General features: G+C 38.4%; 1 protein-coding gene across 1 annotated transcript; it reads right to left on the bottom strand.

Moving 5' to 3' along the window:
- Positions 1–376: 376 nt before the first annotated feature.
- Positions 377–19843, bottom strand: LOC5564448 (sialin). Its single transcript, XM_021842081.1, has 4 exons — positions 19622–19843; positions 19353–19527; positions 1620–1739; positions 377–1564 (listed from the first exon to the last, which is right to left on the bottom strand). Exons 1-4 carry the CDS (start codon positions 19648–19650, stop codon positions 428–430), a joined length of 1461 nt encoding a protein of 486 aa, XP_021697773.1. The 5' UTR covers positions 19651–19843; the 3' UTR covers positions 377–427.
- Positions 19844–21275: the final 1432 nt, after the last annotated feature.

Here is a 21275-nt window from a genome sequence, read left to right as displayed (position 1 = left end):
AACGGCAGAAAAGTTCACTTATATCCATTTATTTACATTGTAAATGAGCAAACAATCATTTCCAAACTAACATCGTTCTAATAGGGAAAGTATACCAGTTATGGCTATAGGGGTTCCCTATTTGGCCATATGTGTTTTCTCGAAAACTTTCACATTTTGAATATTTTTGAATGTTTTAACATCAAGCTTCATTTGAAATCAAGCTACTAAAACACACAGAATGATTAAAAATTTGAAAATAATCAAATTATCACGAATGGCGAAATAGGGAACCATTATGTCCATAACTGGTACACCTAACCTATCATGTAATACCTATGACTGTATGTAGAGGTTTCCCTCTCTGTCTGAGATAAAAACGTATGCAGAGCACCGCTTTATCAGTGAAAAGTTCTTGTAATTTAAACAAACATAAAAACATATAAACTTACTCCTCAACATTAATTTTATTAACATAGACAAAACATGCATTTCTCGCTTCTTGTTCTTTTTTCTCTCGTTCTTGCATCTCAATCGACCAAGGCTGTAACTCACCCGATGCCCAAAACCAATACACCACTAAGCCAAATGCGTAAACTCCGGCCGCAATGTAGAACACCAACTTCCACTCGCTGGGTGAGTTTCCCGTCGTCAAATATCCCACTACTATTGGTGTAATGATCCCTGCGCCAGTGCCGAAAGAGTTCGAGATTCCCATCAACAGTCCGGCACTTTTCGGAGACAGATCCAGATGATTAACGGCATATCCACTCCAAGCGAAAGCTCCAGCTGAGACGGCCAAGGTTATGAACACGATCGATACGGCCGGAGTAAAAACAGCAGCGGTAACGATCATGGATACGGTCTGAACCAGGAAAGCTCCACAGTTGAAGTTACGGCGCACTTGAGTGGTAGTGAGAATTCCTTTGATTTGGAACCAATCAGCAAGGTATCCAGCGATGTACAAGGTAACACTCATGCCGAAGTACGGTACGGCTGCAATGAACCCACTGGACTGCACTCCGTAATGTAATGCTTCCTTCAAGAACCTCGGCAGCTGCGTCAGGAGCGTGTAAAAGCCCCAATTATGACAGAAGTTAGCCGTAATTAGGCCATATACGGCTGTTGAGGTGAGTATTCCCTTCCAAGGATGCTTCACCTTCTGACTGTCCTGCTCATTTCTACCCAAGCTTAGCAGAATGAACTCTTTCTCCTTTGTAGTTATGAAGCGATCGTCCTCCGGAGAATTTCTAACAAGTATCAGCCATCCAACGTACCAAGCGCATCCAAAAGCGCCAAAGAAATAAAACACACTTTCCCAGTTCCAGTTCTTTGCCATGACGCCACTTAACAGCATTCCCAGAATCGTTCCCATAAACACTCCGGCAAACGAGAACAGAACCATCCGGGATCTCTCACTTGGTGGCGCCCAGCGTGACCAAATTGCATGCATACATGGGAAAGTGACGCCTTGGAAAATTCCCTCCAAAACCCGAACCGCGATGACCCATCCGTATCCGACATGAGCTGCCAGAGGAGTCAACAGGGTCAGAACTGATGATGCTCCAACGCCGATTCCAAAAGCCTGCGATGGAGAAAATTTCGTCATTGCCTTATAGAACTTCCAACGGATAAATTACAATATGTGGACCAAACCAGTTTGAGACGAATCCTCCGGGTATTTGGGTGATGAGGTATCCGTAGAAGAAAGAGCTGAGAATATATCCCTGAACTTTGGAATCCCAATCGAAATATTGTTCCTGAAATAAATTAAAAGCTTTCATCAGAGTTTTCACGGATTCAGTATACCAGCGGAATGAGTGGATCACATGACAATGTAAGTATAAATATTCAAATACAGAGTAAGAAGGGGCAAGATAGGCCAGTGTAATTTAGAAACGCAGTTTATGAAAGTACCTGGATAAAGTCCAGGATAAATCGCTGGAGAAATTCTTTGAGCCATCCCCGGAGGTACCTCTAGAAAAATTTAATGAAAAAATCCTGTTAGTAATCCCAAGAGATCCCTGGATAATCTCCTATAGAAAAAATAAATATGTAGAAACCTCTGAAGCAATCCTTAGGGTATATCTCTGAGAGGCTTGAGTCACCTACGTGTTGAGGGATGATGGTAAGTTGCATTTCAAGGGACCTACTTCACAAGATCGGGAAACAGAATCACTTTTGCACTCATTAATAATCTAATCTGGGAGAATAACTTGAAAAAAAATCTTGCCTAATTCCTGGAAGATTCTTTGGAAAAGCCTTAGAAAAAAATCTTGCAGGAGTCTCTGGATGAGTACACGAGGAAATCTCTGGAGGAATTCCTAAAGCTCTGGAACAGTTTTCAGAGCAACTCATGTAGAGATTTTCTGGAGTAATTCCTGGAGAAATTCTTGAATAAATTGGTGGGTTAATGCCAAGAAGAAGAAGAACCTAGGTAAATTGCTAAATGAATCAATGAAAGATTACCTGATTTAATTGCCGAAGGAATCCCTGGAGGCATCTCAGAAGGAATCCCTGGAGAAATTCCTGGCGAAATCCTTGAAGGATCCCTGGAAGAATCACTGTAAAGATTATGTGGGAGGAGTCCCTGAAAAAATCCCTGCAGAGATATTGCGGCAGAAATTTCTAGGTTATTCTTGGAGCGATCCATGAAAATCTTTCTGAGGAAATCTCTCGAGAAATATCTGGCAGAATCCATGAAGTAATTTTCTCCTCTGTTATCCCTGGAGAAATTCTTAGAGGGTTTTCTGGTGAAATTCCTAGAGTAGAATTCCATAGTTAATCTTTGGAGAAATTTCTAGAGGAATTCTTGAAGGAGCCCCCGGAGAAATTTTTAGAAGGCAACAACGAATCTCTGCAGAAAATCCATGGAAGATTACTTTGAAAATTCCTTGAAGTAATTCACCTAGCGATTTTCCAGGAGGTATAGGTATTCCTTAAAAAAATCCTAGGAAAATATCCCAAAAAAAAACCTGAAAGTAAAGAATCCCAGGAAGAATTCCTGATCCCTGGGGAATTTCTTGATGGAATCCCAGGAGCCATCCCTGGAGGAATCCATGGAGCCTGAGGGAATCCATGGAACCTGGGGAAACCCTGCATTTTTTGATAAAATATATGGAGTAATCCTTGAAGAGATTGTTCTAGCGTAACCTCTGAAAGAAAGACTCCCTATAGAGTTTTTCCTAAATAAATTCTTGAAGGACTCTCTGGAGGAATCTGTGAGAGAATATCCGCATTATTCCCTTGAAAAATCTGGAGTCATCTTTGAAGAGAAGAAAGACTTAGAAGCATTTCCGCAAGGATCTCTATAGAGTTTTTCTTAGATGAATCCTTGAAGGAGTTTCTAGAGGAATTCCTTGAAGAATAACAGAATAAATCGCTTGAATAATTTCTGTAGGAATGTCTGAAAGGCTTTCAGGAAGAATCCTTAGAAAAATACCTAGAGGAATTCCAGTAACGATTTTACTTGAGGAATTATGAAGGATTCACTGGAAGCATTCCTGCGGAAACTCCCTGTAGAGATTTTCCTGCAGAAATCCCAGCAATAACCCCTGGAAGAATCCCTGTAGGAACTCCTGGCAGAGTGACCATAAGTTTTTCTTGGAGGAGTCCATTAAGACATCACTTGTGGAATTCCTGGGAGAAATCTCTGTAGAGATTTCTGTTAATTATCTCTGACGAGTTTCTTGTAAATGATGAAGTAAACGTATATTCAAATTATTTTTCTTCAATGATACATTGGTGTTCTTATTTCTGTGAGGTATTAAAATTTTAAGCAGAAGCAAGACAAAAATACATAATTTCATCTTTTTCTATGTTTTACGTTCTTCTAGAATAACAGGAAAGGGTATGCCGGTAGGCTGCATGAGTGTCACATTCATGCATACCTAACACTATCGATCGACTTAACGCCATTCTTTCTCTCTTTCTCTACTATCCACTTACGATGGTCGAACCAACAGAAGAAAAATCTTTCTCATGCCAATAGCTAATTCATTCGATCGCCTAATCAGCAAATGTCTGCGAAGCAGGAATTAAATCCAGTAGAAGCAAAGCTTAAGTATTGCAAAATATCTACGTGTATTACTATTTTATGATTCGGAGGAATGCTATCGACTGAGGGAACTGGCAGTAATCTGTTATTGGCGTTGCAGTCAGTGTAAATCAAAAGCTGATACGTTTCAATTGTCCGACGTTTCGATGTATTTAACACCTTTTTCAAGTATTCTAAAATATAAACGTTTAGGTACATAAATATCAATTGGTCAAGAAATTTTACAAGTCTTACAGAAACAATAGCTTTTTCGTCAGGTGGCTCTAACTGTCGAGCAGTGGTCATTACACATTTAAACATTCAAACAAAACTTCCTACAAACATTACAGAAAACATTATTCATTTATACTAAGTCAAAATATTCTAAATTAATATAATTACTGGCACAATAAACTCTTAGTTGTAAAAACACTGATTCTAATTTAGTTTTCTTTGTCGTAAATCTACTTGTCCATCTGTCGTTTCGTTCTTAATTAACTATACTATGTTGTATACAAGCCGGCTTTCAAGTTTGGTTGTGTGTTGGTTGTTTTCGTTCTTCTGCAAGCAAATGGCGTTCACCTCTCTCTGTGTCATTGTGTTCTCTTCTTTGGGTTTTGATTGTGTGTAAGACACCAGCATACTGTGAAGATGAACAGTCAACATCTGATCGTTTGTTTACCGTATGATCAGTGTTGACTATATGGCAAACTTCCAATATAGGTAATGCAGAGGAGCGACGATGTTGGTCAAGTATTTTGACTTTGTCGAATGCGAACCTATGATCCTTCTCTATGCAATGTTGGGGTAAGGCAGTTTTCTCCTTCAAGTCAGCAAGATCATATGATATTGTCGGACTTTCAGGATTGCGTTCTGTCATCTTTTACAATTTGTTTACGTCTGATTGGTGGTTGGAAAGACGTTGTTTTAGAGTTGTGGTAGTGAGTCCAACGTAGCTCGCATCACAGCTGTTGCATAGAACTCTGTATATGACATTTGTTTTCATGAGAGTTGGGATGACGTCCTTGGTATTGGTGAAAAAAGATCCTACGGTCCGTTCATTCCGTGTTGCCAGAACGATGTTTGGATAGCCTTTCTTAAATAGCGTTTTCAAACGACTGGTTAAATGTTCAACATGAACCAAAGGTTGTACTGTCTGTAAGACTTGTAAAATTCCTTGACCAATTGATATTTATGTACCTAAACGTTTATATTTTAGAATACTTGAAAAAGGTGTTAAGAGTTCTGTTTGATCTTTCGACCTTGACACTTGCTTTTGCCGGGGCGTGCGACGAGGGCAGGATCAAACATGTCGCGCGTTGGTCTAGTACGTGAAAAAGTGGCGTGATCGGTGAGTTCGGTTGGAGTAACTGAAAAAGTGCCGCGATCGGTTAGTTCTGTCTGATCCTTCGACCTTGACGCTTGCTCCTGGGCAGTGGGCAGTGCGTCAAGAAAGCCCGAACAGTTTTTTTTTTATTCTTTTTGGGTCGCGTGCTTATTTTTTTTTTCCTGAGTGCTTTTTTATAGCCGAGCAAATTAGTGAAGGCGAAAGTGGATTGTGGCTGCTCAGTCAAGGATAACGGATCAATTGGTGAGTTCGTTTCATGCTACTATTTCTAATCTATAAAATATGTATGACTGCACATTCAATCGTTACAATGGTGGGATGTAAATATGATTTTTCAACAAACTATGGATGGTTCGTCACTGTGAGTGTCGACACAAACTCTGATTCATGATTTATTTATGTTTAACATTTTTTTTTTCAGAACACCTCTTCTATACCTTTATTTTTGTAATTAAAAAAACTTTGAATGGTTCGACACTACAAGTGTAGACTTGCGAAAGGTTCACTTTATTCAACAAACTTTGGATGGTTCGCCACTGTAAGTGTCGGCATAAGAATAAGAGTGTTCTATGATGTCCCAGCCAATCGAGTTTTTTGTTTCTTTTCAAATGAGTAAAATATAATAACACATGCTTTCGTCATGACAGCTGTAGGAATGTTACATTTAGGTATTTGTTCAACAAACTTTGAATGGTTCGTCACCTCAAGTGTCGGCATAATTTTCCTCTACATAGAAATTGTTCATATCAAATGAAAATATTATATTTACGTATAAGCATGTATATATCTCACAAATCATTGTTTATCATGGTCTAATCGCTTATCAAAGTGAATCCTATGACCCAACGATCCTCCCCATTAACAAACATCCCTCCCAGTAACCTTTGTGGAGATGCAGAGGCAAACACGGTCTCCAAAAAGCAAAGGTTACACACTAACATTCCTTCCCCCAATCCCACCTGACTACAAGGACGTGGCCGGCGCCGTTATTGACCCTGTATAAATAGAGGCACTGAATTATGCACACTGAAGAAGATTATGGCCAATCCCAGCCGAACTTCTAGTTGATTCTTTGTGCATTTTCACTGACTTCGGTCAATCACGGAATAGCAACCATTGATATGTGTAGTCAGTCTAAGCTAAGCTAAGCTAAGCTAAGCTAGAATACTTGAAAAAGGTGTTAAATACATCGAAACGTCGGACAATTGAAACGAATCAGCTTTTGATTTACACTGACTGCAACGCCAATAACAGATCTCTTACTATTTTATGTATAGCTCATCCTGTAGCGCGGAACTCAACCAATTTGTACTCAACAATCGTAGGATCGTAGGTTCGAATCCCAGTGGATTGACAAAAGAACAAGTATCAACTTATATGAACAAAATATATTATAGTGGAAACAGCAGCGATTTGAGATAAAGACAGAAACAGTACTAAAAGAAGACAATAGGTACGAAAGATTAAGGGGTGGAGGAATGATAAAGGAGATATTTTTTTTTTTTTTTTGCTCCACGTGAGACGTTACGATCTGGACGTTATCATTTTTGACAGTCGGATACGAAATTTCTGAAGGCCAAGCATTTAAGCAGCCGTATATCGGGTCAAAGCTTGCATTTTGGTAGCATATAAGGCGCATATACGACTTGATAGCATTTAATGACATGCAATACAGGCGAATATACTGCTAAATAAATGCTTTATTAAGTGCTTCCTGGTTACCTGTGTAATGTTATGTTTGTGGGGCCAAGATAGCCGTAGCAGTTAACACGCAGCTTTTCAGCAAGACCAATCTGACATGGGTTCGTGTATCGTTTAGAAATTTTTCCGACTTCCAAGAGCATCAAGTATCTCCACGATATACACATGTTAAAATGCTCAATCGGCAAAGATATGTCTCAATAAATAATTGTAAAAGTTTTTATAGGAACACTAAGCTGAGAAACAAGCTCTGTTCCGGATGGGACGTAACGTCAAGAGCAAGAAGAAGAAATTTATGTTTGGTACACCCCTCCGTAATCGGGGGGTCGTAAAAAAATCGGTCGTAAAAGAAAATCAGGGTTATATTTATGTTTTTGAAAAATTCCACGTCTAGATGTGGAAATACTGATTCGAGATACTGGGCATAGTTGAAGCATGGGCTGAGAACTTCCCAAAAATGGCCGTTCAAGTTTTTATGTTTTCGTAATAGATGGCAACACTGCTCGATTGTTATCAAAAGAACCAATTTTATGGGAATGTGATATGCAAATACCAAAATTTTTTAAAGATACCGAATGTTCACCAAAGTTGAAGGAAGTGTTGCGTGCCATACAGTCGGCCGAATCACGCATGTTCATGTGGCTGGCAACACTGTTTAAGAAGAATAAATAAAAGATCAAAGTCATAAAACTTGAGCGAAAAAGAATGCTTAGCAACATAGCAATACTCTTCAACTGTAATCCTGTTTTTCATAAGGGGTTCAAAATTTTGTCGTAGCTGGCAACACTGCTTAAGTGAAATTGCGCCACTAGGCAATACAAGTGTGCATGCAACTTTTGTTTTCCGGATAGCTCAGGATCCAGACCACTTAGAAAGATGGCATCTTCGGCTATGTTGTTTAGTAGCTCAAGGACTATCATTATTCTAGCCAAGAAATTCGATATTTGCCACCAGGCGGCGCTAGTGCGCATAAAATCTTTGTTTTGCGGATAGCTCCGGATCCTGACCACATACAGTATGGCCCATAAAAAAATGCGAAAATTGTTTGAACGTGAATATAGCATCCACAAGCGTTATTTTTATTGTTTTTGATAGTGAATGTAATTTCTGATTATTGCAGTATATTCTGACACAACTTCGCTATCCAGGACAATTTTTGTCATATTTTTCTTACTGTTCTAGATAATGTAATAAAGCAAATAAGTTCAAAGGTTTTGTCCGCCCAAAGCTAAAAACAGCGTCTGATTTTCGTATACTCTGGTGATAAACTTTCGACCTTCAAAAATCTCACTTCATTGTTGAAAATTTTAGTTTGTTTGGTATCAGAGGATGGAGGAGTTCTTTAAGAACGTGTTTTTCATGATCACAATAAAATATTTAGCCAGGGTCATTGTTTTAAGGGCATTTGCGTCTTATAGGTTTGATATGCCTTTAATTTTTGTTAAGGTTGAATAAAAAATAAATATGGAGGCCTATAACAGATTTTTGAGGGTGAAATGTGTTCCATCGGTTAGAGACAACTTATATCATTCCTAGCTCAAAGGTTTTGAGCAAAACGGAGCCGCTTATCACACTTATATGAATGTTCAATCAAAGCTCTCCAAATTGAGCCGTTTTTTCGAAAATATGTTTAAGTCTCCAATTACCCATGTATGAACCAAATCTATCATTTGATATGGGCGTTTGCTGGAGACAAGGTCTGTGAAGAATCCCACGCCATCGTTGATGTTTTAGAAGCTTTCAACACACAGATATTGAACTCGACGAGCGCATGATAAAATTTGAAGGTATGCTTCCAATTCCTCTCTGGTAAGATGAAAGTTACAGATAAAAATCATATCCAAAGCGAAAAACTGAGTCTATATGGATTAATATAGAGCAATACAAGTAATGAATAATATTTATGTTTCATTCAGATTTTATATTTAAAAACTACCATAAAACATGATATGACCATTTTCGCATTTTTTTTATGGGCCATACTGTAGACATGGCGTCTTGGGCAAAGTTGAGCTACTCAACAAGTTTACCGAAGACGCCATCTTTCTAAGTGGTCAGGATCCTAAGATATCCGCAAAACAAAATTTCGATGATCCCTAGCGCCGCCTAGTGGCAGAATTCCGCAATTTATTGAGCACCATATGTTAGCCCTTGAACTACTGAACAATTTTGCTGAACATCATGACCCTCTATTTTGAATACATTTTAAGATATTGATCATTTATAAAAACGGTCGTTAATCTGAATTTCTGTCGTAAAGCAGTGGTCTTAAAAAGAGGTTGGAGTTTATTTGGCATGGTATCTATTGAAAGCTGGATAAAAATCACGAATTTTGAGCTGTCGTATGATGGGACTATATGATTGTTTGAAAATGATCACATCACACCCTACCGGAATATTTCGATCCAAATTGCCACTTCCGCGAAAATTTGTTCTTTCATCCGGAGTATCTAAAGTTTCTCGGCGAGGTTATTGTGCCAAATAAGTTAAAAAATTGACGAAAATAACTGAAACATATGCCGATAACCCGATAAAAATATATATCAAGGTGTGGAAAAAGAAGTCATGGTTATGTATTAGCAAGGAGAAAAAACGAAAACAAAAATAACTAGATCACTAATTTACACGGCTTCTTATGGGAGCTCACTTGCTTATAGTTGTGAAACCTTTAGCGCCGTATATTGATGTCACGCACACTGAATGTCTTTTCTATACCTCGGTATATATCCTCTTTTTTTTTTTTTTTTTTTTTTTTTTTTTTTTTTTTTTTTTTTTTAATTTCTTTATTAGTATCATTCCACACATTACATTCATTTCTTATATCTAGGTGTTCTGTGTTATTAGACAACGCTATCATCCTAATTTGGTAAAACAAATTTAAGATTTCATTAACATTTTGTTAACAACATATTACATTTCATTTGCCGTAGCAGTTCAGGTGAGTTGATTTCACCTGCTTATAAGAGAAAAGAAAAACGCTTTGAATATACTTAACCTAACTTAACCTAAACATATAACGCATTAATCGTGGCAATAGAAGATTGTAACGATTTTTGCCTGAAATTATTAATTATTTTATTTGACATTTGTTCCAATGTTTCAACATTGGATATTCTATGTAACTCATTGGTACTATACCAGGGAGGAAGTCTCAGAATCATTTTCAAAATTCTATTTTGAATTCTCTGCAGAGCTTTCTCCCTGGTATTTCAACAGCTAGTCCATATTGGTACAGCATACAACATGGCTGGCCTGAAAATTTGTTTGAATATCAAAAGCTTGTTCTTAAGACAAAGTTTTGATTTTCTATTAATAAGGGGATAGAGACATTTTACATATTTATTACATTTGGCTTGAATGCCCTCAATGTGATTTTTGAAAGTTAAATTCTTATCTAGCATGAGCCCTAGATACTTAACTTCATCAGACCAATTTATTGGAACCCCTCTCATAGTGACAACATGTCTACTTGAAGGTTTCAAATAAAGAGCTTTTGGTTTATGTGGAAATATTATTAGTTGAGTTTTGGAAGCATTAGGAGAAATCTTCCATTTTTGCAAGTATGAAGAAAAAATATCCAAACTTTTTTGCAATCGACTACAGATGACACGCAGGCTTCGACCTTTGGCGGAGAGGCCTGTGTCATCCGCAAACAAAGATTTTTGACATCCCAGAGGTAACTCAAGTAAGTCAGATGTGAAAATATTGTATAATATTGGTCCCAAAATGCTGCCTTGAGGAACACCAGATCTTACAGGAAGTCTTTCAGATCTGGAGTTCTGATAATTAACCTGAAGTGTACGATTTGACAGATAACTTTGAATTATTCTAACAATGTATGATGGAAAATTAAAGTTTTTTAATTTTACAATCAAACCTTCATGCCAAACACTGTCGAATGCTTTTTCTATGTCTAGAAGAGCAAGACCAGTAGAATAGCCTTCAGATTTGTTGGAACGGATCAAATTTGTTACACGTAAAAGTTGATGAGTGGTCGAATGTCCATGGCGGAATCCGAACTGTTCATTGGCAAAAATTGAATTTTCGTTGATGTGGGCCATCATTCTGTTCAAAATAACCTTTTCAAAAAGTTTACTGATGGAGGAAAGCAAACTGATTGGACGATAGCTAGAAGCTTCTGCAGGATTTTTGTCTGGTTTTAAAATTGGAACAACCTTAGCATTTTTCCATTTGTCAGGAAAATATGCTAATTGAAAACATTTGTTAAATATATCAACTAAAAATGATAAGCTACTTTCTGGAAGTTTCTTGATGAGGATGTAGAAAATTCCATCATCGCCAGGAGCTTTCATATTTTTGAATTTTTTAATAATAGTTCTCACTTCTTCCATATCAGTCTCCCAGGCATTTTCGAAAACGTTCTCTTGATTGAGAATATTTTCGAACTCCTGAGTAACTTCATTTTCAATTGGACTAGTAAGTCCTAAATTAAAATTGTGCGCGCTTTCAAACTGCATAGCAAGTTTTTGAGCTTTTTCGCAATTAGTTAGTAATAATTTGTTTTCCTTTTTCAATGCCGGTATTGGCTTCTGAGGTTTTTTCAAGATTTTAGATAATTTCCAAAAGGGCTTAGAGCCAGGGTCCAATTGAGAAATTTTATTTTCAAAATTTTTGTTTCTTAATTGAGCAAAACGTTTCTTGATTTCTTTCTGCAAATCCTGCCATATAATTTTCATAGCAGGATCGCGAGTGCGTTGAAATTGCCTTCTCCTCACGTTTTTAAGACGGATCAAGAGTTTAAGATCATCGTCTATAATCACGGATTCAAATTTTACTTCACATTTTGGAATTGCAATGCTCCGGGCTTCAACAATGGAATTTGTTAAAGTTTCAAGAGCATTGTCAATATCAAGTTTAGTTTCTAAAGAAATGTTAACATCAAGATTAGAGTCAACATACGTTTTATATATATTCCAGTCGGCTCGTAAATAATTGAAAGTTGAGCTGATAGGATTGAGAATCGCTTCTTGGGATATTTGAAATGTAACAGGGACATGATCAGAATCAAAATCAGCATGAGTAATCAGTTGGCTACAAAGATGACTAGAGTCGGTTAAGGCCAAATCAATCGTAGATGGATTTCTAGAAGAGGAAAAACATGTGGGGCTATCAGGGTATTTAATTGAGAAATATCCTGAAGAGCACTCATCAAATAAAATTCTGCCGTTGGAATTACTTTGAGAATTATTCCATGACCGATGTTTGGCATTAAAGTCACCAATGACAAAAAATTTTGACTTATTGCGAGTCAATTTACGCAAGTCAGTTTGGAGCAAATTAACTTGCTGTCCAGAGCATTGAAAAGGCAAATAGGCAGCTATGAAAGTATATTTTTGCAATTTCTCATCGTAATAGGCTGTTTTTCATCACGCCAATCTGTCATGAAACGGCCTACTTTCCTGCACTGAAGTATGCAGTGCGGGAAAAGTCGTTACCTAACTGAAACCAGTGCTGTAATGATTCATTACGCAACGCTTTCTCATTACACAACTGTTTTGAGTTGCGTAATGAATCATAACACAACAATTTCTTAGAAATTGTAAAATAATGGTGAATGCATTCCGATATAATTTCTGATACCCTCAAGTGGTCTTCTACGAAATTGCAAAAAATGTTGTACGTAACTCGTTGCAGAATTCGATTTTTACAGCACTCGTCGTAATTATCCTACTCGGCAAGCCTCGTAGGATAAAATTACAACTCGTGCTGTAAAAATCATCATTCTGCACCTTGTTCCGTAAACTACTATTACCAAACTGTGTTTCAACAGAAACACCTAAAGTTTCAAAAACTTTAGTTTCAAATGATGAAAACAGTTGATGTTTTATACGCCTATGAATGATGATTGCAACTCCCCCACATGCCCCATCAAGTCGATCATTACGATAAACAAAAAAGTTAGGATCTCTTTTGAGTTTAGATCCAGGTTTTAAATACGTTTCGGTAATAACTGCTATATGCACGTTATTAACCGTAAGAAAATTAAACAGCTCGTCCTCTTTACCATTCAGAGAACGAGCATTCCAATTTAAAATATTTAAATTATTATTTGGATCCATTAGAAAAACGTAATCCAATAACAATTTGATTTGTAAATTTTACACCTACTTGGACTGCTTCAGTCATAGTGGTGGCTTTGAACATTGCATCAATCATTAGATTCAATTGTTCAGTTAGAAAATTAAAATCAGAGGCAGACATGTCATGTGATTTCCCATTAGAATTTCCGGTAGACGAAGATGCGGAGTTACCTGTGGCGGTAGGGTTTTTTTCCATTTGATTTGAAACAAGTAGAATGGGTACCCATGGATCGAACAGGAGAGGAGTTCGAATTTCCTGCTACGATATCGGCAAAGGATTTTACGTGGGTAGATACATTCGAAATTGAAAGATTCGAACGGCTACCCGACGGATTAAAATTTGTTTGTGAATGAGCATGATTATGATCTTCCTGATGGGTATGATTCATGATCAAGCGATCGTTAACTGAAAAATGAGCATTGTTCGATACTCTACCAGGCAAATTCCGGAAACGACCGTTATCGTAACGGATATTATCTTTCATCTGCCTGGCACGAGCCTCAATGACCCTTTTGCGTGAAGGACAATTCCAAAAATTGGACTTATGGTTAGCCCCGCAATTACAACATATGAATTTGGTGGTATCTTCCTTCACTGGACAGACGTCTTTGGCGTGAGAAGAACCTCCGCAAATCATGCATTTAGCATCCATGCGACAATTTTTTGTACCATGACCCCACTTTTGGCACCGACGGCACTGAGTGGGGTTCTGGTAATTTCCTCCAGGTTTCTGGAAATGTTCCCACGTCACACGGACATCGAACAAAAGTTTTGCCTTTTCTAAAGCTTTAATATTATTTAGTTCTTTTTTGTTAAAGTGAACTAAATAAAATTCTTGAGAAAGTCCTTTCCGAACAATGCCAGATTGGGTTCTCTTTTTCATAATGATTACTTGGACTGGGGAAAATCCAAGTAAATCATTTATTCCATTTTTGATCTCTTCAGGTGATTTATAGTCACTTGAGAGACCTTTCAAGACAACTTTGAACAAACGTTCAGTTTTGTCGTCATAAGTAAAAAATTTGTGCTTCTTCTCTTCAAGATGTTTGAGAAGAAGCTCACGATCTTTAAGAGTTTCCGGCAAAACGCGACAGTCTCCTTTCTTTGAGATTTGGAAGGAAACCTTGATTCCCCTAATGGAGTTCAAGATCTCCTGCCTAAATCCCCCAAATTCGGAACAACTCACCACGATAGGCGGCACTCTTTGCTTCCTCACTTGAATCAAAGAGCCTGGGCTAGAGGCTGCTACGATTTGGTGTTCGGAAAATTTGTCTAGAGCATCGAACTGATTGCTCATTTCAATACAATTATTCATTTCACCCTTGGAAGAAACTTCGCATTCCGGGGAAGCGTCCTTTCTTCCATTCTTGCCACGTGTAGTGACAGTTTTAAAACCCACTTTTTTGGAAGGAAGTAGCGAATTCAGAGATTCACCCTTCCTTTTGTTAGTTGTTGATACCATGTTTAGTTAATAAACGAGAAAGACGTGACCTTCGAGAGGTTTTTTCCCTAGACGGTGTCCAAGAAGGATTACCACCGCTAGCTTTCGCCAACGGGTCCAACGAAAAATCGAAGGCACGGGTCCAAACAAGGATCGTAAAGGGATCAATAGTAGAAAAAAATAGTACTGAAAAGTACTGTTTTAGTAGCACTGAAAAGTACTGTTTTGAATTTTAGCACTGAAAAGTACTGTTTTTGTAGCACTGAAAAGTACTGTTTTATTGCTTTAGGTAGTTTTTAAGAAAACTTCCAAGAGCAGAGAGAATTCGTGTACGCACAGCACGAAGGTACGATGCGCACTGATATATCCTCATTGCCGATTACCAATATAGGGCCGTTCAATGATGTGCGTAGTTGAACATTTTAAAACTGAATAGAACCTTATACAAACATTGCACTCCATAATAGTCCTATATTTGCACCATGGGCCGACGTTATATACAAGAACATAAAAAGTTTAAATAGAAAGCTTTGAGTTTCAGAGCAATAAAGGCGCCAAAAAATGATCATTTATTTTCAATATGGAAAATCTTCGTACATCTTCCACGAAGGAGTTAATTCCAATTACATGTCATCATATGCCAAGAACACCGCTAGCGCATGACAGCTCACCATAGTAGCATTTCCAAAAGAACTTGAAACTATTGAGAGCCAGAGCTACAGGTCCAAAGCCCTGATAAAGGTGGATGGTTGCGATGGCTATGGCCGTGGTCATCTTGTAAATTACAAACGGTCAACACTGTATCGTGTCAGCACCGAGGAAACAGTCCCTCTAGCACGATGTAGGTAGCGCAACCCTTGTTAAGTGGCCTATCGAAGACTCTCCACTAACCAAGAAAAGCAAAAGTAGAGAATAGGGTTTTGTTTTATTCGTCGTATCAAATTTTAAATGTTCCTCTACGGCGGATATTCAAACTTACCTGCAACATAGATTCATTATCCAAGTGTAATTTTGTGAAAGCTGTTATGGTTCGTACAATTGTACACCAAAAATGTAATAAAACTACTGTATTTCGGTAAATAACTTCAGTTCAACTATCCACTTTGCCCTTTTTCACCGAAATCGCATGGACGAACAAGATTTGAGGGAAATGCTTAGCGATCGACTGAGCCACACCACTTTCCAACACAAGTTTCTTCCCGCCCCCGTGGGTGACTTACTTCACCGGGCACTTATTTTCACTATGGAAAACCTTCGTACTTCTTCACTGAAGGATTTCATTCCAATCACACGCGGTAAAACTTCAATAAATCACCAAATTTTACGAAATTTCCTCAACCGCCGCGTATAATTGAGAATGTAAACAAAATTCAATCCGTCGTACTGAGAAAAAAAGCTTGTGCGCATCAAAGTGTGCGCGGTGCTCGACGTTAAAATACGGTTCCTTTGATTGTGTTGTTTTCGCTGTACTGTGAGCAAATGCCATAACTGAGTGCTTCATGAAGCCCAAGCAGGACAGTTCGGTTTTGCGTCGTCCGATAGATTTGGCTCACGGTTTCGCGAATGTTTTCGTCGCCGGAGATTTTTTTTTCCTGTTTGCTGGGTAGTGCTTCGTGAAGCCCAAGCAGGACAGTTTTTACATTCAGAAATGGAATAGTGAAAAGTGAAAAATGGAAAAGTGATTTGTTTGATTTGTGTCCTCAGTACTGTTGGTTTTTGGCTTCACCGAACCATCCGGAAGTGACAGGCAGCACATAAATTTAGAGAATCAATCCGGTGAGTTTGTTCCAGTATGATACTTTTTCTTTTGTGAGCCTTCCGGATGGTTTTTGTAAGCGTCGTGAAACTTCTGATCGTTTCTTGAACGGAAAATGTTATTTTCGGAGTTTGATAATTATGTTCAGATTGCGCATTCTGTCCGGGCGGGTGTTACGCAACCAACAATCGGTTGTGGATGCTTTTTAACCGTTCGATGACCCTGGAGGGATCGATTCTGCTTTTCGTATAATTTTGAGCAGAAAAACCGACTGTGTTATCCTAGGATGTTTAGTTCGAACGCGCTTCCTTTCGTTTTTAGATTATCTAAAATTACAGTACCACCCAGTACAGTTTTTCAATAGGTGTGATTTTTTTACGCGTATCGTTATTTTATACAATCCGATGACCCTGGAGGGATCGGTTTTGCTTTTTACTGGTTATTGAGCAAAAATATTACTGCACAATCGACAAGCATTTCGCGAAATACTATTTATACTATAAATAAGCTATTGTTTTCTCTTTTGATTGCCGGCATTCAAAAGATTAATTTGAAAACGCTTAAACAACAAATATTTATGGTCTATCGCCAGCTTTCTAGGCGAATCCTGACAATATACCTTCCCCAACCTCCAACTCCGTAGCACTTATGAGGATGTCGCTGAGTCGGTGGCCTCTCATTAAGTAAGTGCTACATCAACATTTCCTTCCCCTATCCCAAGTTACGGTAAAGACGGGCGTGGCCGGGAATAGCGATATTCATGCTTTTAGTATTCTTGTTTATGATGTGCCTTGTTCTTGAAAGTAGTCAGGATGAGATTATTAAAAAGAAACATGAATGTTGCTAGTATCCAATCAACGAAGTATACCGTAACTACGCTAACGCTAACGCTACTGTGAGCAAATGCCATAACTGTACGGTCAAAAGGAAGTGTGTTCATATGTTTGGACTGAATTTTGATGCCGAACAATTAATTTTAAAGGAAATTAGTATATTCCATCATGCTGAAGGAATGGAGGGAGATGCCCGTAGATTTATTTATTCTAGTAAAACATTTTATTATAGCGTTGATATGTTGTGGTTTAACCAGGCTTAAGAACTGTGATCACAATTTGCCACAGTTCATCGATTCTGCCAGTCAACCAAAACACAAAGCAGCTGCAGCATCAATACCATCAGGCGTTGCGCTGCCAACGGTTCACACTCTGCTTGACTGTTTTTGTCTCTCCACTATGACCGTTTTCGGGCAGCCATCTCGAGGTGAATGATTGAAAAAAATGTTAAATCATTCAATAGCTAATATTTCGCTTGTGTTTTCAACTGATTGAAATCTGTTAGCGCTAACAGCAAGAGCACAATTATTCCGTTGCGATACATATAAACAAGTTCAATTTCATGCTGCCTTTATCGAGCTAAAATGCAAAACCCCGAAAACCGGAAAAATCGGGTCACCACTGTGCTCGAGTCATTTCGCATTCGGGTTTGAATAAACGTTGCGAAGAAGAAGATTACAGTTTTGAAGAGCCGTGACATTTTTTTTTGTTTTGAACGGTCATGGTTTGCTTTGGATTTTGATGGTCGTGTAGAAAAATGTGAATGTCGAGGTGGTAAATGTTTGCTACAGTACATTTCCCATCACTGGGTTTAACCACTCAATACATCACAGTGAGCCGTAAGTTGTGAGACGAATCTGGAAACTGATTGCGACGGAGTTGGAAACGATACGACGGATTGAGAATACGGTAAGGTGCATTTTCTTTGCATTATTTCCAAAAAGAGATCAAGATTTATCATCGGTTTGTATCAGCATCATTCACTGCAATGCTGGGAAAATTACAGTTCTCACTGATCAATGCTTAATACGATGGATACTAGCACATCACCCTACGGATTGATTTTACGGCAACAGACCAGGCAACGAATAATAAAGGACAACGATTGGAAAGTTGGATCTTGGAACGTGAGAACTTAGAATGAACCCGCGCGTGTTGGGCCCCTGGCTCTTGAACTGCGGAATGTCGGCGTGAACGTGGCAGCTATCCAGGAAATACACTGGCCGAGAACCGGAGAACGTGAATTCCGAGCGGTGAACCCCATTGCCTACGCTTCATTCAAGTACCATATCTACTACAGCGGTGGCGAATAGAATTGAATTGAAATTGAAGTAGGAAAACTTTTAGGATGTTCTTGATGAGATTTTTTGGAATAGTTTACGACAAAATATGTAAATATGTGTTGGTTTTGCTAGCTACGCAGCCATTACAGCTATGGCAAACATGATGTGACAATATTTTTGCGTGACAAATTTTTTCAGCCAGGAGTCTATTATGGAGCAAAAAAAAAAATGGAAAATTTGAATATTAGATCTAAACCATTAGCATAAGAATTAATTAAATTTTTCTTCCATCTGCCAGGTGTAGCATTTCGTATAGAGAATCTATTAGAGATGGCAAAAATTTGAACAATAAAATACATCGATTAAATAATTGTGAAATGGTTTATAAAAATAACCAAAATGATCGCTAGGAAAAGCATAGAAAGCACCTCCGTTGTCTTGTGTGTTTGACATAACAGTAAAGCTGTCACAATGGCACGTTTCCCATGTATGGTGGCGTCGTTATTTTGATGTGGTGGCACACTCTTTTTAAATATAAATAAGCATAAAAAATGGCGCTCATCGCATCAAAACAACGAATCAATGATCTATTATAATCAAATCATGTTTCATATACACCTCAGTCCAAAAGTTTGGGTTTAAAAAAATACAAAAAATGCATATCTTTGTGATTATACGTGCAATTGAAACTCCCTAAGGCGCTTTCGAAAGGCAATGAGTTATTCTTACTTCTTTCTTGATGAATGTATCGTGCGAAAGTTTGAGCAGTTCTTAAGCCGGCATTTGATTCAACAACCCCCAATTTAGTAGATACGCATAATTTGATCTTTGGGACCAGCGAAAATTATTGTTCTGTTGCACTGTTTCACTTACGCTATGAACCGTTCCGTTGGCAAACTGCTCAGTCCGATTCTCCGTCATGGCCACGATCGCTACGCTGAGGTTTGTCCGCATCGTGTACTGATTCAAGAATCCCAGAAATGCCATCACCACCACTATGTAGCGTCGCCGTTTCCAAAACATCCACATCGGAGCGTCGATCCCATCGCTTAACGGTTGACAGCCGCAAACCAATGCAAATCACCATCCAAAGAATCCGTCAATTAAGATAACCCCTCACAACTCATATCGCAAGATCTCACCTTAATTTGCTGCTCTCCGCTGCATCCATTCTCCCGAAAGCACTTGAATCCAACGAACAAAAGGGCAAGGTCAACGAGGGACGCACTCACTACTGGTCAAATCGGTCGGGTTTCGCAGACTACGGCTGAGAGGTTCTCTCGTCCAACTGATAGCCTTTCGACGCGATTGCTGCATTGTCTAAAAGACGATGTCTATGCAGGTTAGGCACCCACTACTACCTACTGGCCAATTTGCGAGCCGTCAACATTATTGCTGGGGTGGCGAATTAAGCCGTTATCAAAACATGTTTTCTTCTTGTTTGTTTCGATGCAAACAACTGTATTATTGACAGTTGGATTTGTCGTGTGGGCGTAATTGTCTCTATTAGGCATATGTATTGTCCCCTGCTAAATGGGGATGCGCTCGGAATGACTGATTAGACTGGAAGTTGGACAGGTGAGTTGCGGCCGGCCTCGAGATTGTATGCGATTGCAGGTAATGATTGCCGCGGCTTGGTATGCAATAGACTTCGCCGATTAGCGAGATCATTTACAAGGTTCGATGTGTTTGCTATTTTCTAGTTATCGAGAGATGGGAGTTGGAGAGATAGCTATTCGTCTTATCGAAGCAAGCATTCGAAAATAGAAATGGTATGTGACGTGATGTTTTCATTGTTTTGTGATTAATCATGGCCTGCAGTGATTTTAAATTTATTATTTTAACAAGTGAGTTGATTTCATCTGCTTGTAAAAGAAAAAAAACGCAACGATTTCATCTAAAATTATTAATTTTTATTTTCGTTTATTCCAACGTTACTATCATATACTATGTAACTCGTTAGTACCATACCAGAGAGGGAGTTTCAGAATCATTTTCAAAATTTTATTTTGAATCCTCCACTTTCTTCCTAGTTTTACAACAGCTACTCCAAATTGGTACAACATACAACATGGTCGAGCTGAAACATTGTTTGAAGATCAAAAGCTTGTTCTTAAGACAAAGTTTCGACTTTCTGTTAATAAAGCCTTGATTACACTACGCCCGCAATGCACGAACGATTGTTTAAAAAAAAAATCGTTCAATATTCGCGCGAATTGTTCGAGGTTCTGTAAGTACTAACTGTCCACCCATATTACACCAGTTCGAACAAACACTTTTTTGGTTACATGACTTTTGGTCGTAGCAACCAATGTGTGCTGTATTCATTTTTCGTGAAAAAGTCACTACTGCTGTTGTTGTTATAAAAGTTTATTATAATTTATAAACAAACGATTTCCCTCAACTAATCCTTCTTTACGTCTTTACTTTGAATTCCTTCAACGACCCTTGCAAACATCAATGCAAGAATGTTAGAAATTGTCTTCAGGGATGACCCAATAAAACTATCGAGGAAATCCTTTGAAAAATTTCGTCAAAAACTCAAGAACTTCATGATTTTTAGAAGTTCCTCCAGGATATCTTTAATCGTTTTAACGATTCTTTCCAAAACCCATTAGATTCCTCCAGAAAGAACTTTTGATCGTTACCAAATTTTCTAGACTCGTTCCGATAGGGCTCTAGAAATACCTTCAGCAACTCGTTCAGGAATTTTGCCAGAAGTTCCTCCTGGGATTCCTCCAAGGATTTTTAGCAGGGATATTTCTACAGGGATTCCTTTTGCGATTTTGCCAGGAG

The sequence above is a fragment of the Aedes aegypti genome, chromosome 2 (genome assembly GCF_002204515.2).
Source record: "Aedes aegypti strain LVP_AGWG chromosome 2, AaegL5.0 Primary Assembly, whole genome shotgun sequence".
Classification (NCBI taxonomy): domain Eukaryota; kingdom Metazoa; phylum Arthropoda; class Insecta; order Diptera; family Culicidae; genus Aedes; species Aedes aegypti.
The sequence above is the reverse complement of the archived record's forward strand: the minus strand, read 5'-3'. Positions and strand labels throughout refer to the sequence as shown.